The 17580-nt window shown below is 50.5% G+C and overlaps 1 protein-coding gene across 1 annotated transcript; it reads left to right on the forward strand.

Annotated features, from left to right (window-relative positions):
• Positions 1–5608: 5608 nt before the first annotated feature.
• On the forward strand, positions 5609–7908 carry LOC123165690 (amino acid permease 8). The gene is made up of 6 exons (XM_044583383.1): positions 5609–5913; positions 5998–6231; positions 6351–6444; positions 6563–6780; positions 6892–7031; positions 7134–7908. The coding sequence occupies exons 1-6, from the start codon at positions 5778–5780 to the stop codon at positions 7776–7778; spliced, it is 1467 nt and encodes a 488-aa protein (XP_044439318.1). The 5' UTR covers positions 5609–5777; the 3' UTR covers positions 7779–7908.
• The last annotated feature ends 9672 nt before the right edge of the window (positions 7909–17580 follow it).

Below are 17580 nucleotides of genomic sequence, written 5' to 3' on the forward strand. Positions count from 1 at the left end.
TGCCCGCGCGCCCACCGGTGGCCTCGCCGGAGGTCGCGCCCGGCCGCCGGAGCACGAGCCGCCCCTGGTGCCATCCGTGCCCAGGTTCGGCCTCCATGGGCGCCCGCTCCCCGGCACCCGCACGCCCGCGCCCGTTAAGCCATCCGCCCCGAATGGCCTCCGGTGCCACTTACACGTGGGGCCCAGCCCCTAAAAATGAAAATGAAAGGGTTTAACATAATAATTAAAAGTAATAATAATTAAAATTAATTAATTAACTTAATTAATCCCGTTAATTGACCTAATTAACTTATTAATGAATTAAACTGTTAATTAGTGTTAGTCAATGACAACCGGGACCCACGTGCTAGTTTGACCAGTCAAACAGACTGTTGACTGATGACATCATGCTGACACAGTAATGGCTTTTATCTATTTAACTTAATTCTGTTATTTCCGAAAATGAGTTAAAACTTTGGTAAATCATAGAAAATAATCTGTAGCTCGGATGAAAAAGTTTTATACATGAAAGTTGCTCAGAACGACGAGACGAATCCGAATGCGCTCCCCGTTCATCTGTCACATGCCCCTAGCATAGCGAACATGGAACTTTTCCCCTTCGGTTTGTCTGTCCGAAAATGCCTAACTCCGGGAAAACTTTCCCGGATGTTTCCCCCTTTGTCGGTAGCGTGTAGTGCCGCGTTAGAAACACACTTAGCGCTGCTTATTGCTTGTCATGCATCTGTTTGCTCTGTATTTACTGTTTCTTCCCCCTCTTCTCTCCGATAGACCCCGAGACCGATGCCGATGCCCCTGTGATCGACTACGTCACCGACGACCCCTCCTTCTCGCCTGAGCAACCAGGCAAGCCCCCCTTTGATCATCCCGATATCGCCCATTCCATTCTCTCATGCTTGCATTAGATTTTGCTACTGTATTTGATTGCTCATATTCTGATGCATAGCCTGCTTTTGTAACCTGCTTATTGTTACCTACCTGCTTATCCTAAACTGCTTAGTATAGGTTGGATAGTGATCCATCAGTGACCCCCACCTTGTCCTTGTTGCCCCTGCTTCATCATCGACGACTCGATCAACGTGATCGACGACGAGAGCCCGACACCTCACATCACATCACGCCCCTTTTTGTTGCTCGACTCTGCAGAGCTACTATCGAGTGCCGAGGGTGATCCCTCGTAACGCACTCGTGATGATAATTCTATAGTGTAGCTATTCGGTCGTGGTCATCGAGGGTGATTTCCTCTTTCACCATTCCCGATACGGCTCTGTCGTTCAACACCTCAAGTGTGAACCTCGAGGGTGGTCCCTCTTACGTTCACCTTGATGATTACATCGAGTGGAATCCTCCGAGGGTGATTCCTTGGGTTTTCCCCTTGATGTTTGGACACACGGTTACCTTGACTTTACTTGAGGCCCTTGGGAAAGTCAGGCGGGCCCGGAGAGCACCCGCAAGATGGTTAGGAGGCACGGCCGGGCCGGCAGGCCGCCGCCGAGTGGGCTGGGCTAGTCCTTGCTGTATTTCCTCGAGACGGGGCGACGGGGTCACATTATCCTGAGTCTCTGCTCGTCTCCGCAAGCTAATAATACACTATGGTTTGGGTATTTGTTCTGAGTTGGCCTTTGCCTTTATGCACTAACCACCACGCGAGAATAGATATGGGCCTCGACGACGTAGTATCAGCCGAAGCTTTGTCAGACGTCCAGTTCAGCATTGTGGCATGGTCGGATCGTGTTGGCCATCCGAGGCGGCGCTGGTATTCACCCTGCACACAACGACCCGGAGTGCAGCGGGCGATGGGCCCAGACCCCAGAGTGCTTAGGATTTAGACCGGCGGGGACCTCTCTGCTGAGCCTAGGTAGGGCTACGACGTGTTGATCTTCCGAGGCCGGGCATTGACCCAGAAAAGTGTGTCCGGCCAAAGTGATCGAGCGTGTTGGAAAACGTGGTGCACCCCTGCAGGGAAGATATATATTCGAATACCGTGTCCACGGTAATGGACGTTCAGACTTATATCCTGATCTATTACAACTAGAAATGGATACTTGAGATATGTTGCTCCGGGATTGCTTTCTCGTAGGGAGTCGAGGAAGGATCTCTGGGCGTTAATGTTACAACATGTTTGTTAATTATAAACTGCTATTCTTTACTCTTCTACATGCTGCAAGACACTTGGAGCTGCTTGAAGATGCTAGTCTTCGATAGGCTAGGCCCCCCCCTATTATGTCATTCTGCAGTTCAGTCCACAAATACAGCCCTTCCTTTTGATACCAATGCATACTTAGTATAGATCTGATGCTTGCGAGTACTTTGGATGAGTACTCACGGTTGCTTTGCTACCACCACGCGAGAATAGATATGGGCCTCGACCACTTTGGATGAGTACTCATGGTTGCTTTGCTACCCCCTTTTGATACCAATGCATACTTAGTGGATCCTTGGAGTCAGATGCCACCGCCGACGGATACTACTACTTGGAGACCGCCGACGACTAGGAGTAGTTAGGAGGTCACAGGCAGGAGGCCTTGCCTCTTCGATCGTTGCTTCTTTTGTGCTTGCCTTCTTAAGGCAGTCTTATCTAACTTATGTTTGTACTCGGATATTGTTGCTTCCGCTGACTCTTGTGTATCGAGCTTGTATTCGAGCCCTCGAGGCCCCTGGCTTGTAATATGAAGCCTGTATTATTTTAATTTGTGTTTAGAGTTGTGTTGTGATATCTTCCCGTGAGTCCCTGATCTTGGTCATACACATTTGTGTGTATGATTAGTGTACGATTGAATCGGGGGCGTCACAACGCCCACCTTACCTTCGCCATGGCGCCCTCTCTCCCTCACACTGTACTTCTCCACGAACCGCCAAGGAGGAGTCCCCCGCCAACCACCCCACTCTCTGCCCTGATCCTCTCCCCCCGTGTTCGTGCCGATCCGCCACCCCCATCAAGGGTTAGAAGGCGTGCGCCGCGTGTGATGCCCCCGAGCAAAGAAGGCGAATCCAATGGCTCCTGAGCCATTTCCACCTTGTAACATACAATTAAATGTCGTGCATTCCACAAAAATATGATGTCCATTGTTGAGCATGCAACTAATATGTCACTGTGTCCGTTATTAACTCTTGAAGCGACCAAGCAATACATTTTAGCCTTCTATCTTAACTAAAAAACTGTACGACTTGATGGAAAAAATGTGAATTGCTGGCTCATGCAATCTGCTGCAAATCCATCTCTAATGATGCAACTTGTCACATTTTTTAAACTAGGAAAATTATTTCGCTCTGACAGCCGTAACTGAGAACAACTGCAACCCCCATCCAGATCGACATCTGCATCTGTCGCATAATATAAGTAGGAGGACCATATGTTTCCATATAATTTTTGGCGGGACAAGTGGACACCCCACATAATCTCACGTCAATGATAGATTCAGCTCAATTGTTGTAGCAAAACATAATACTGACACTTCAAGTAACCTACCACTCCTGGTAGTTAATTGCCCGTGCGTTGCAACGAGGGCATATATATTTTAGTAATTCAACATTAATTGTATCTCGCATACATATTCAAAATCTTCTTGCACACCAGGCTGCCTTGGCGACTTCTTTTTACCGCTAAATCACTCTCCTTTTATTCTTTATTTTTTTACTCCTAACAAAAAATGTTTCTGAGAGTGATATGCAAATAGATACATCGACAATCATAATAAAATATCAAGAGCTATTAACTCTTTAATCAAATAACTTAAGAATGTATCCATGATGCATTTGACATTGATTCCTTTCCATAAATGTGCCTTGTGTTATCAAACATTGATTTCTTTCCATACATGTATTTAAAGGTTTATTAGGAATGGCCTTGATTGACTCCTTTCCATAACAACATTACTAAAATTGGCAGATAAAAATCGGATGAAACAGATTAGTGGCTAAAACCAGTTTAAATAAATTGATGGGAAAGAAAACATCTGTATGGGAGGTTTAACCAGAATGAAGGCGGCGCTACCAATTCACCATGATGTACAAGTCTGTGCTGATTCTGATAGTATGCCGAGCAAAAACAAACCTATTGGTCGCACAAAAAAGAAACAAAAAAAGAAAACCAAAAAAATGAAACATAGAGAAAAAAACAAAAAAAATGCGTGCATGTCAAATGGGCCGGCCAACTTTGATTATAGTTGATGTCTTGGCAAGATTTGATTTGATTCGGGTACGAGTAATAGGAGGCAAGCAAAGCTTGGATTTAGTTGTGATTTTCTCAAGATTCGATCTGAATGAGTTAATGCATGGAGTTGTTTTTGGCAAAATGCCGATTTGATTGAGTTAATGCACGCGTCAAATGGGCCAGCCTAAATTGATTGTGCTTGAGCGAAATGTCGTGTGTAAGACGCTCGCAGGTGTAATATAGAGTTTGCCGAGGGATTGATGGGAGTGAGACCAGACTATCAACTCCCCCTCTTATGAGTAGAGATGTTCAGAACTCTAAAACAACCATTTTCTATGAGATGGGTTGGTTTGCGACATCTGCTGGAGTTGCTCTTAACATGTCTTCACTTTGTATGTTTGATTGAAGTAGAAGTACTATCATTGTGTGGACTACACACGTCGGCAAATAGCAAAGTGAGAGCAACATGCATGTGAATGCGTTTGGAGAGTTCGCAATCAGGGACGCTACGTAGCACGTACACGCTACGTACATCAAGACTAGTTAATTATACTACTCCCTTCGTCCGAAAATTCTTGTCTTAAATTTGTCTAAATACGGATATATCTAGTTACGTTTTAGTGTTAGATACATCCTTATCTAGAGAAATTTAAGACAAGAATTTTGAGACGAAGGGAGTACTAGCTATCAGCCGGTCCGTGTTCACATGGCAGACAGCGGCCGTGTGTTGGCGCGGTCAACTCTTTCTCCTCCAGTTTCAGAAAAAAAGAAGAACGAAACTCTTCCTCCTCCAAGCGGCGGTTCATGAGCTAAGCAATGCAGCTGATGTAGCCCGCGGACTCTGTGACGAAGACATGGCATGCGTGTCACTATATGGCGGGCCGCATCTTCTCCGTTGATCCAGCATTTTTGTCAACGCATCAGAACAGTCGTCAGATGTAGTCATTCTCTCTTTTTTTTTGACTCTTTATAGAGATACTCCTTCCGTCCCAAAATATAAGAACGTTTTTGACACTGATGGAGGAAGTATAATCAAGTCATCTGATCGTTATGATCTTTTAAATCTGAAACTAGCAAAAACTGTATCGATCTTTTTGGTTGAGTTCCCCACACGGCTCAGAGACCCGAAGGCGTGGGCCGCGTGGCCCTAACTAACTAACAACTAGAATCTTTTCAGAAAAAAAACTAACAACGGAATCCGGGATTAACCAATCATCAATCGAATTTTAAAAACAAACGCGTGTAACTAACGTTGATCACGAGCAGGTTCCAAACGAACGTTGCTACACAGACGACAACGGTGGACGATTTTCAGACGATGTAACACATCAAGCCGTACATGAGTAGAGCTAAATTAAACAACGCCGTTCAATCCAACATCGTCCACCATTCGGCCGGGATACTGTCGTCCGCATAGTAATTTCGGTTCCAAACCTACAAATAGCCAAGTTGGACGCGGCTCCTGTGAATCTGTCTGGATTCGGCGCAAACCGATATATGCCAGCCGGTTTGGGCAACTGGGCCGATTCCATCCAAGAAGAAGTAAAGGAGTAAATCGCTGCGTTATAAGACCGCCTGGCGCATCGATCGCTGGCTGTTCACACGCAGCACCAGTCCAGCGCAGACGATGGCCCGGGTAGGCACCGGCGGCGGCGGCGGCGATGTCGAGATCGGGGGGCTTCCGGCGCCCGCGGGGGACCCTCGGCGGCGGGTCGTCGCCGCCGACGACTCCCTCGACGACGACGGCAAGCCCAGGCGGACAGGCAAGCCAAACCGATCCATCTCCCTCCTTCTCGACATCAATCTTGACTTTCTTGGCTGAGCCGGCAGCGGGTTTGGTTGGGCAGGGACGGTGTGGACGGCGAGCGCGCACGTGATCACGGCGGTGATCGGCTCCGGCGTGCTGTCGCTGCCCTGGTCCGTGGCGCAGCTGGGCTGGGTCGCCGGCCCGGTCACGCTCCTGCTCTTCGCCCTCATCACGTACTACACCTCCGTGCTCCTCGGCGACTGCTACCGCAGCGAAGACGCCGTCACCGGCAAGAGGAACTACACCTACATGGAGGCCGTCGGGTCCCTCCTAGGTACGCACACACCTCCCCCTCCACCCCACGCCTGCTGCGTGAGCGCGCCATTAAATTCTCCGCGAGTTCAGGCAATGTTTGCATCATCTTGTTTATCTACCTGCTCGATCATCATGTAGGTAAAGGTCAGGTGTGGTTCTGCGGCCTCTGTCAGTACGTCAATCTTGTTGGGACTGCGATCGGGTACACCATTACAGCATCCATCAGTGCCGCGTAAGTCAGACTCAGACGACCTTGCTCTGATGCAGTAATTTTCAGTCAATTCATGGTATGCCGTTTATGATAATCAGTTGATCTCACTGTTTTGTGGTTTTGGGGGATGATCCAACAGGGCTTTGTACAAGGCCAACTGCTTCCACAGCAAAGGCCACTCGGCCGACTGCGGCGTGTACACCACCATGTACATGGTCGTGTTCGGGATCTCCCAGATCGTCTTCTCCCAGCTCCCCAACCTCCACGAGATGGCCTGGCTGTCCATCCTCGCCGCCGTCATGTCCTTCTCCTACGCCACCATCGGCGTCGGCCTCTCCTTGGCGCAGACCATAACAGGTAGGATCAAGAACCATCCCACCAAGAGGAAAGAGATCAATGCATTAACCCATTCTCTCTTGCCCGGTGCAACTTTGTGTCTGCATGTTCGATCTAACTGGCAATTGGCAGGTCCTACGGGCAAGACAACCATCGGTGGCACTCAAATTGGGGTCGACGTCACTTCGGCCCAGAAGATATGGCTGACATTGCAAGCGCTCGGCAACATCGCATTCGCCTACTCATACTCCATGGTTCTTATAGAAATCCAGGTATGAATGTCACAAAGATTCAGTACACGTTTGTAGTTTGTGCTCACAAAGTCACGGTCACCAATATAATGGCGTCGATGTATGTGGAAATTGATGGTGCAGGACACGGTGAAGGCGCCGCCGGCCGAGAACAAGACGATGAGGAAGGCGAACCTGATGGGGGTCTCCACCACCACGGCCTTCTACATGCTCTGCGGCTGCCTCGGCTACTCGGCCTTCGGCAACGACGCGCCGGGGAACATGCTCACCGGCTTCGGCTTCTACGAGCCCTACTGGCTCATCGACTTCGCCAACGTGTGCATCGTGGTGCACCTCGTCGGCGCCTACCAGGTGTACTGCCAGCCCATCTACGCCGCCGTGGAGAGCTGGGCGGCGGGGCGGTGGCCAAACTCGGAGTTCGTCGTCCGGCAGTACCACCCCTTCTCGGGCAAGTTCAGCCTCAACATGTTCCGGCTGGTGTGGAGGACGGCGTTCGTGATCGTGAGCACGGTGCTGGCCATCTCGCTGCCATTCTTCAACGACATCCTCGGCCTGCTCGGCGCGCTCGGCTTCTGGCCGCTCACCGTCTACTTCCCCGTGGAGATGTACATCTCGCAGAGCAAGATGAAGAAGTACTCCAGGAAGTGGGTGGCTCTGCAGACGCTGAGCTTCGCGTGCTTCGTGGTCACCGTGGCCGTCACCGTCGCCTCCATCCAGGGGATCACCCAGTCGCTCAAGAACTATGTGCCGTTCAAGACCAAGTTGTGAACGGGATTAGCTTAGCTGTGAGTAGAAATTCTTTGACTTGTGTTTATTTAAGATTTTTCTCGAGAAAAAGGTGTCCTCTGTAGACTGTATCTGTGTGCTATGATGTTTTTAGATGAAGTGGAAAATCCAATGGGAAATCTTTGGTAGGACTATGGACTATCCAGCCCTTGATGCTGTTGAGTCTCCGTTCCTTCCATGCATGAACACATCAAGAGATTACTTGTACCTAAATAATAAATCTCACACGTGTGGCATGAAACAATCCGGTCAATGTTTTCTACAACTAAAATTATCATCTAAGAAAGAAACAATCAAACAAAAAACTAAAATTTGCCATCTGAAAATAAAGTTGTTATGCTTACAACTAAAGTTGTCATCCTTATACCACTAAATTTATCATAAAAAACATTCGGAATTGCTAGGTGTGACACATGGTCCTACTTTTAATCGGGTGCAAGAATATTCCTACTCGCCCATAGGAGACCTTGCTGACATGGATGCTGCATGCGTCAAGCTACAGTGGTAAACGGTGACCAGTTGAAATTAACAGATAAAGATTAATATATTATGCATTTCGCAGGAAACGACAGTGACAGTATAGAATAGTTTTTCGCAGCGTGCATGCACCTTAATTAACTAGTAAGTACAATTTAGCTGCTCTCTGCTTGTTCACGCATTCTTTGTTTGTCCAAATGGCGTTCACATGCACAACGGACAACACAGCGAAAACACTTGTTTAGCTGTTCTGACACGGCACTGCTCAGCACAAGATTGAAATAATCGATGTTATTACAGAAATAGATTTTTTTATTGAAATAGACCCAGGAGAGCTGCGTATTTCGATTGATTAGAAGAAGCGGTAAAGAAACCGATGCTCGGTTAATTAAGGGAAACCGAGCTAAAACCTTTACAAAGAGCACACCACACTTAGGCTCGAGCACAACAGGACATACAGGAACCGCCACGAGCATGTAAGGCGACCGCCGCCGGAGAGAAACGACATGTCCAACGAAAGAGGAGCAAACATGTGCCTCTCCGATCCTAGAGAGGGCGCCCAACCTGACTCGCATGATGCTGCAAGCATGTCATGTGTGCTCCAAGTGCCACCACCATCGCCTCCGATGGACATGCCACCGAGGGGAGCTCCTGCCACACTCCTGCCGACCAACGACCGGCCCCAGACGGATGCACCACCAACGGCTCCAAGCATACCAATCCGCCGCCCGCTTCAGATCCACCGCACCACCACTACCAAGTGCTCCCGGCATCCGACTTGACTCCAAGGCAATGCTTCCAACAAAGTAATGACGCCAATGGCGCCACCATTACACACGGTTTTCACCGGGAGATAAGAACTCGAAGCAGGGAGAGGTGTCGGATCCCCTCGATGGCGCCTCCAACAAGGCAAAATCACACCAGAAGGCATCATTCGCCACCAGCCCAGACCGAAGTCGAGCATGACTTTCGTCAGGGAGCCGAGCACCTATGCCGGAGACGGCGTCTCCAACACACCACCACCAAACCAGAGCAGCAGACGCCACCTGCTACACCGCCCAAGAACCAGCCGAAGCGCTGCCAGCACGCAAGCCAGAGCAACCCGAAGGCCGTGCCCCGACCATGCCACTGCGGACCACCATCTCGGCAAGGAGCCACCACGCAACCTGACTGCAGACAGTCGCCAGCCGACCCACCTCCGGGCCTCCGGCCGCTCCAGGCCAGAGGCCGCCCGCCGCCCGCGCCCCCAGCAACACCGCCAGCCATCGATCTGAACCACCTCCAGATCCACCACGCCCGCAGCACCGACGACGTCCCAGCATCACGCCGAACGAGCAGGGCCGCCGACGAGCGCCCAGGCCACCACCAGCCTTGCCGGACCAGATCTGAGCAGGGGACGCCCCGATCCGCCGTGAGCAGGCACCACGGGCGGCCACCACGCTGCCCCCGCAGCCGTAGCGGCGGCACCACCGTCGAGAGCCCCTGGGGCCGTCGCCCCAGCTTCCTGGCGCGGAGCCCACGCCGCAGCACCGCCACCCGCAGCTCCATGCCTCCGCCGCGTCACCGCGTAGATCTGAAGGACACCTCGCTGCAGCTCGGCGCCTCGCGCCCGCGCCCCGCGCCCAAAGCTGCCCAACCGCCACCTTCCTTGGGCCAGCCCGAGCTTCGCTGGGATGAGCCCTCCGGCGGCGGCGGGACGAGAAGATGAGGGGGAGAAAGCTGCGGCGGCTAGGGTTGTCTCCCCCGAGCCGCCAGAGAGGCGACGCGGGGGTCGTGTGAACTAGTGATGATCGATAATGCTACTGGTCCCTACAGAAATAGAAATTCACAGCTGGAGCAAGCGGCATTAGTCCTCTTTTGCAGCTCTCATCTAATGGGCACAGTCACGCAGGTGCATTGCCTGCGGGGAGTCTCTTCTGAAAGATAGAATCTTCCAGCTCATGCTCCCTTCATTACAAAAACCGAAAAATTAAAATAATTGATTGTCGTTGTCGTGCACAAGTTGCAAGTTACCGGGTTGTGATCTATGGCAACAACGTTAGCGTACGATCACTGCTCTAATATGTAACAATCATTGGAATGTTATGAGATCCGGATATTAATCGTTCGAAGTGTCGCTCACAAGTGAGAGATGGTAGTACTCTTTTCGTCTAAAAATACTTGTCATCAAAATAGATAAAAAATGATATATCTAAAATTAAAATACGTCTAGATACATATTTTTTTATTCATTTTGATGACAAATATTTCCTGACAAAGGGTGTATTTTAGAACGGAGGAGTATCATGCAAGTTTTACATGGATAGCTAGGGGGGAGCGATGATGAGTAGTAACCTTGCAACCAAGATCTAGGGCCTGGAACGGGGAAGTGACTATTATTTTATTCCAAACTTGTATGAGATATAGTTATACTTGCGGAAAGGTGCAGTTATCTTTTTGAGTTGTGCTAATTCCATATGTCAAAGTCTCAGTTACTCTTCATGCAATGAACACAGATTAAAAAAAATTTGGAACAAGGGACGCTGAAAAGAAATGGGTTGCTACATCTAATGAGATTGAGGAATCAGGATGCTCTTTTTTTGGCCTCCGAGAAACAAAACAAAAAGAGTTTTGAAAATTCTTTGATGAGAAAATTCAGCTCAAGGAGATTTAGCATACGGAAATACTAACGCTTATACGTGTGTGCGTTTGCATCTCGCCCACACGCGTGGATCCACATTCGTTTGTGGTTGCACGAATCTTGGCATGTTTGTGGTGCCACGTAGGACTGGGCTGATGTGTGGGCATTCATCCGGTCGCCCACATGTCCATTTTCACCACACGGAAGGACCGGTGTGTGGGCGTTTAGCAGTTCGCCCACACGTCAGTTTTCATTCACGCACAGGGACTGGTGTGTGAGCATTTATCAGTTCGCCCACACGCCCGTCTCCTCGCCCACACCCAAAGCTGCCAGTTGCCATGTGTTTTGCAGGGTACATGGCAACTGCCCTAGTGTGCTTGTAAGCAGATGACAACTCTCTCTTTTACCCGAACATGTCAGTTGCCATGTATTTTGCAGGGTACATGGCAACTGCCCTAGTGTGCTTGTAAGCAGATGGCAACTCTCTCTTTACCTGAACATGTTATTTTGCCATGTCTCTTTGTAGCGCTACACGGCAACTGCCTAGTGTTAGTAGGTGGCAACTCCTAAAGTTTTCATATCATGGCAACTGTAGTAAACCAGACCGTACATGGCAACTACCTAGTATTAGTAGGTGGCAACCCCTAAAGTTTTCAAATCATGGCAACTATAGTAAACCAGACCATACATGGCAACAACTGCAGTTGTCCAAAAATGGCATCTGGCACTTGACCTGAGATGGCAAGTACAGTTGAGCAACCATGGCAACTGTAGTTGTCCGAGATGGCAACTGTAGTTGTCCGAGATGGCAACTGTAGTCCAGCGACATGACAACTACAGTTAAACGAACATGGAAGAGGGTCCAAACCATGGCAACTGTGGGGCGCGTGGTGACTGTCACGCGGGACGTGTGGGACCATGAGGTAGGAGGCCTGATGTACAGGCATGTGGACGTTATCTATTTTGCCTACACGTAGGCGTATGAGAGGGACCGTGAGGAAAAAAGAGGTGTGTGAGCATTATTTGTTTTGCCCACATGTAGACGTGTAAACTGATTCTTTTAGACACCACACAAAACGTGTGGGCAGACCTTTTAACGCCCACACGTGTAGGCGTTATCGGCGTCCTTGACAAAATTGAATCCCTCCCTAGCATCCATAGGGGACTCAGGAGGTTTGCTTACTGCATTTTTATTCCAGGGGCATTTGGTATTCCAGAATATATTTTTCTATTCCACTCACTTTACGTTAGTCACTCAGGGGCCTCCTGGATTCTGAGAAATATTTATGGGTCTGTGCGTGTCATGTACCCTAGCCGCCGCCGCCTCTCCTCTATTTCTCGGCGGTGAACATGTTAAAATAGGTCTAGCGTGTCATGTACACGTACCTTGTACGTACGTAATTGTATGCTGATTGTTATATATATAGAAAGACGTGGAGAGGCTTTGACCCACGGAAAACCCTAAACCCTATTTTCTAACTTGGTATCAGAGCCTACCCTAGCCGCCGCCGCCTCTCCTCCCGCCGCCGCAGTTTCCTCGCGGCCGCCGCGATGTCCACCGCGCCGGCACCCACGATGACCCCCTCCTTTGCGCTCACGCTCACCACCCCCTCCGCGCTCGTCCCGATCGCCCCCGTCATCGCCCCACCCGCCGCGATGGCTCCCACCCCTGTCCTTCCGCCCATCACGGTCTCGCTTGACCGCAACAACTTCATGCTTTGGAGGGCTCTTGCCCTCCCAACTTCGCCGGAGTTCACCTCCACGGCTTCTTCGACGACTCGGCCACCGTGCCGGCGCCGACCGTGACGACAGGCACCGGCGAGGGCGCCCGCACCGTGTCCAACCCCGACTACGAGCAATGGTGGACGCTGGATCAGAAGGTTCTCGGGCATCTCCTCGGTTCGACGAGCGTGAAGATCTCCGCGCAGCTCATTGGCTGCAGGTCGGCCGCCGCCGCCTGGGCGGCCGTGCACACCATGTTCGCCGCCGAGAACAGCGCCGGCGTGCGCAACCTTCGGCGCCAGATTCAGGCGCTGCGCAAGGGAGATCGTCCCGCCGGCGAGTATATGCAGAAGGTCAAGGCCCTCGCTGACTCGATGGCCGTCGTCGGCTCTCCTCTTCGCGATGATGAGATCATCGACTACATGCTGACCGGGCTCGGCTCGGTGTTCAACCCCATCGCCGCCTCCATGAACTTCGCGGGCGTGCCAATCATGTTCCCCGCGTTCTACTCCAGCGTTCTCCACTACGAGGCCCTTCAACAGCAGCAGTCTGAGCACGAGGATTGGCAGTCCTCCGCCAACGCCGTGTCTCGGCCGGTCTACAACAACACTTCCGGCCGAGCCTCCGATTCTGGCCGCCCGAGCGGCGGCCGCCCCTCCGCCGGTTCCCTCCCGCCCAGCTCGGGCGGCTATGGCAACAGCCAGGGCAACCCCTCTGGTCGTAACAACAACAACGGCGGCAATAGCCGCAATGGAGGAGGAAACGGAGGTGGCAACGGGGGTGGTCGCAACCGCCGCTGGCGTCCCCGGTGCCAGATATGCAAGAATTGGGGTCATGAGGCCGGCGACTGTCGCAGCCGCTCTGATCATGATCACCGCGCCGCCAACTCCGCGTCCACATCCTCCTCCCATGAGCCGCCACACTGGATTCTGGACACCGGTGCGACGGACCACCTGACGAATGATCTTGATCGTCTGCACTTCCACGAGCGCTACGGCGGGAAGGATCAAGTGCAAGTGGCAAACGGTGCAGGTTTGTCTATTTCGCATATTGGTCATTCCACTATACCCGGTTCATCCCTTCGTTTACGCAATATTCTTCGTCTACCACACATTCATCAACATCTTCTCTCCGTTTATCGTCTCGTCCTTGATAATGATGTTTTTGTGGAATTTCACCGTTCCTTTTTCCTTGTCAAGGACACGGCCACGAAGAAAATCCTTCTTCACGGTAGATGTCATGGTGGACTCTACCCCATCCCGTTCGGGCGCGCGTCATCATCCTCCACCCGCCAAGCGTCCCTCAGTGTCAAGACCACCCCGTCCCAGTGGCACCAGCGTCTCGGTCATCCCTCGAATAATATTGTTCACAACATTGTTAGGAATAATGATTTAGTGTGTTCTTATGAACGTCAGACTTCCGTGTGTGATGCTTGTCAGCGTGCTAAATGTCGACAATTGCCTTATCATTTATCACATCATGTTTCCACTATGCCTCTTGAGTTAATTCATTCTGATGTTTGGGGGCCAGCTATTGCTTCTTCCGGAGGTTATAAATATTATGTGAGCTTTGTTGACGATTACTCTCGCTTCTCTTGGATTTATCTCCTTAAGCATAAGTCTGACGTTGAGCAAGTATTTTATGCCTTTCAGGCTCATGTTGAGCGTCTTCTCCACACTAAAATCATAGTTGTTCAGTCCGACTGGGGTGGTGAGTATCACCGGTTGCATCGTTATTTCCAACGCACTGGCATCTCTCGTCGTGTGTCTTGCCCACACACGTCTCAGCAAAACGGCATTGCTGAACGCAAACACCGTCATCTTGTTGAAACAGGCCTTGCTTTGCTGGCTCATTCTTCTCTCCCATTGCGTTTTTGGGATGAGGCATTCCTTACGGCATGCTATCTCATTAATCGCATGCCTACACCTGTTCTTCAACAAGATACACCCATATATCGTCTCCTTAAGGTGCACCCCGATTATAAGTTTCTTCGCACTTTTGGGTGCGCCTGCTGGCCTAGTTTGTGCAAATATAATGCACACAAACTTGCTTTCCGATCCACCATGTGTGTTTTCTTGGGCTACGGGTGACCATATGCGCAAATACGACTTGTCCTATTTGTCTACTGATACGCCTGTCCCAGGCCCTGTTGCTTCTGTATAGGATTCTTCGGCTCCGCCCTCTCCGGCGCTCAACGTGCATGGCGCATGCACGCCCTCTGCCCGCCGCCCCCACGTGGCCGTCGCGCAGCCCTCCTTGGCGATCGACGTGCATGGGACATGCACGTCTCCCCGCTCGGCTCCCGCGTCGCGCGGCTCGGTCGTCGCATCGCTCGGCCTGGCTGGTCCATCGGCTACCGCCTCGCCCGGCTCGACCGGCCCATCCACGGACCCGACCGCTTTGCCCGGCCCCTCTGCGGCCTCCTTGCCGCGCGGTGACGCGGTGTCCCCCGCCCCGGTGCTCGAGGATGCTGCTCCGCCATCGCCACCGCAGCTCGCGTCGCCCTCTGTCGAGGGGAGTCCAGCTCCCTCGACCGCGACGCCCCCAGCTGCTCCTACACACACCATGGTTACCCGCACCCGCGATCATACTCGCCGTGCTCTTGTTCCTACTGACGGGACTATCCGCTATGATCCCCGTCGCCGTGCGTTTCTTGCGGTGCCTGTCTCTCATCGTGATGCTCTCCGTGAGACTGCCTGGCGTACCGCGATGATTGATGAGCTCACTGCTCTGCATCACAACAAGACTTGGGTTCTTGTGCCTCGGCCGCGCGGTGTCAATGTTGTTGGGAGCAAATGGATCTTCAAGACCAAGCACCGTCTGGATGGCTCTGTTGATAAGTACAAAGCTCGTCTGGTCGCCCGTGGTTTCACACAGCAGCTTGGCATTGACTATGGTGATACCTTCAGTCCGGTTGTCAAGCCGGCCACCGTTCGTTTGGTTCTTGCCTTGGCTGTTTCTCGCGGTTGGAGTCTTCGGCAGATTGATGTCAGCAATGCTTTCCTTCATGGGTATCTCTCCGAGGACGTCTATATGCAGCAGCCACCTGGTTTCGAGGATGCTCGTTTTCCCTCGCATGTGTGCAAGCTTCAGCGCGCACTCTATGGACTCAAGCAGTCCCCTTGTGCATGGTACGCTCGGCTCAGTGCTCGTCTTCTTGCTTTGGGTTTTGCCTCCTCCAAAGCAGATACATCTCTATTTTTCTTCCGCTATCGTGATGTTCAGATCTATATGCTTGTCTATGTGGATGACATTGTCATTGCCGGATCTTCTCCACGTGCGGTTGATGGTCTTTCATGCCCTCGCTGTCAGTTTTCCTATCAAGGACCTTGGGCCGTTGGAGTATTTTCTTGGTCTGGAAGCGTCCTACAATTCATGGGGGATGACATTGACTCAACGGAAGTATGCCTTGGATCTTTTACACCGTGTGAGCATGGAGAATTGTAAGCCTACTTCCACACCGCTGTCTACTTTTGAGCAGCTTGCACGAGTGTCTGGAAGGCCTCTCAGTACCGATGATTCTTTCCGGTATCGCAGTGTTGTTGATGGACTGCAGTATTTAACACTCACCCGTCCGGATATTTCATTTGCAGTGAACAAGGTGTGTCAGTTTCTCTCACAGCCCACTGATGCTCATTGGGAAGCTGTTAAGCGGATTTTACGCTATGTGAAAGGAACGTTGCACACAAGGCTGAAATTTCGTAAGGCTGTCTCTACTAGCATTAGTATCTTCACTGATGCAGATTGGGCAGGTTGTCCGGATGATCGTCGATCAACTGGAGGTTTCGCCATATTCGTTGGACCGAACCTCATTTCCTGGAGTTCGAAGAAACAACCAACAGTGTCGAGGTCGAGCACAGAGGCCGAGTACAAAGCCTTGGCGAATGGAGCTGCTGAAGCCATCTGGGTAGAGTCACTACTCAAAGAGCTTGGAGTGTCTCAGCAGCGTGTTCCGGTTCTTTGGTGTGATAACTTAGGGGCCACATATCTGACTGCCAACCCAGTTTTCCATGCACGTACCAAGCACATCGAGGTTGATTTTCACTTTGTGCGTGAGCGTGTTGCTTCTGGAGCTCTTGAGGTCAGATTCATTTCTTTTAACGATCAGCTGGCTGATGTGTTTACTAAACCAGCCACCAGACAGATGCTAGACTGTTTTAGTACCAATCTAAACCTTGTACAGAGTAGAAGTTCAAAGTTCAGATTGAGGGGGAGTGTTAAAATAGGTCTAGCATGTCATGTACACGTACCCTGTACGTATGTAATTGTATGCTGATTGTTATATATATAGAAAGACGTGGAGAGGCTTTGACCCACGGAAAACCCTAAACCCTATTTTCTAACCGGTAGAAATTTATTGACTTGTGTTTGTTTAAGATGTTTTTTTCTGGAGAGAAAGATGTCTTCCGTAAACTGTATCTGTGTGCTTGATATTTTTAGATGAACAGAAAATCTGACGGGAAATCTTTAGTAGGGCTATGGATTATCCATCCCTGGTGCCGTTGAGTCTCCGTTCCATGCATGATCACGACAAGGGATGACTTTTAATCGGTTACAAGAATATTCATACTCACCCATAGGAGACCTGGCTCATCTGTTCGATATGGCATGCTCTGCATGTGTCAAGCTACAGTAGTGTAAACGGTGACCAGTTGAAATTAACAAATAAAGATGAATATATTATGCATTTCGCAGGAAACGACAGTGACAGACTGACAGTGTAGAATAGTTTTCGCAGCGTGCATGCACCTTAATTAAGTACTACTAGAATTAGCTGCTCTCTGCTTGCTCACGCATTCTTTGTTTGTCCAATTGGCGTTCACATGCACAACGGACAACACAGCAAAAATACTCTTACTTGTTTAGCTGTTCTGAGACGGCACTGTTCAGTTCAGCATAAAAGTATAGTGTCAAAAACGCTTTTATTTTATGGGACGGAGAAAATAGTATATATGGGTTAACCCG

Source organism: Triticum aestivum, chromosome 7D, assembly GCF_018294505.1.
Source record: "Triticum aestivum cultivar Chinese Spring chromosome 7D, IWGSC CS RefSeq v2.1, whole genome shotgun sequence".
NCBI lineage: Eukaryota > Viridiplantae > Streptophyta > Magnoliopsida > Poales > Poaceae > Triticum > Triticum aestivum.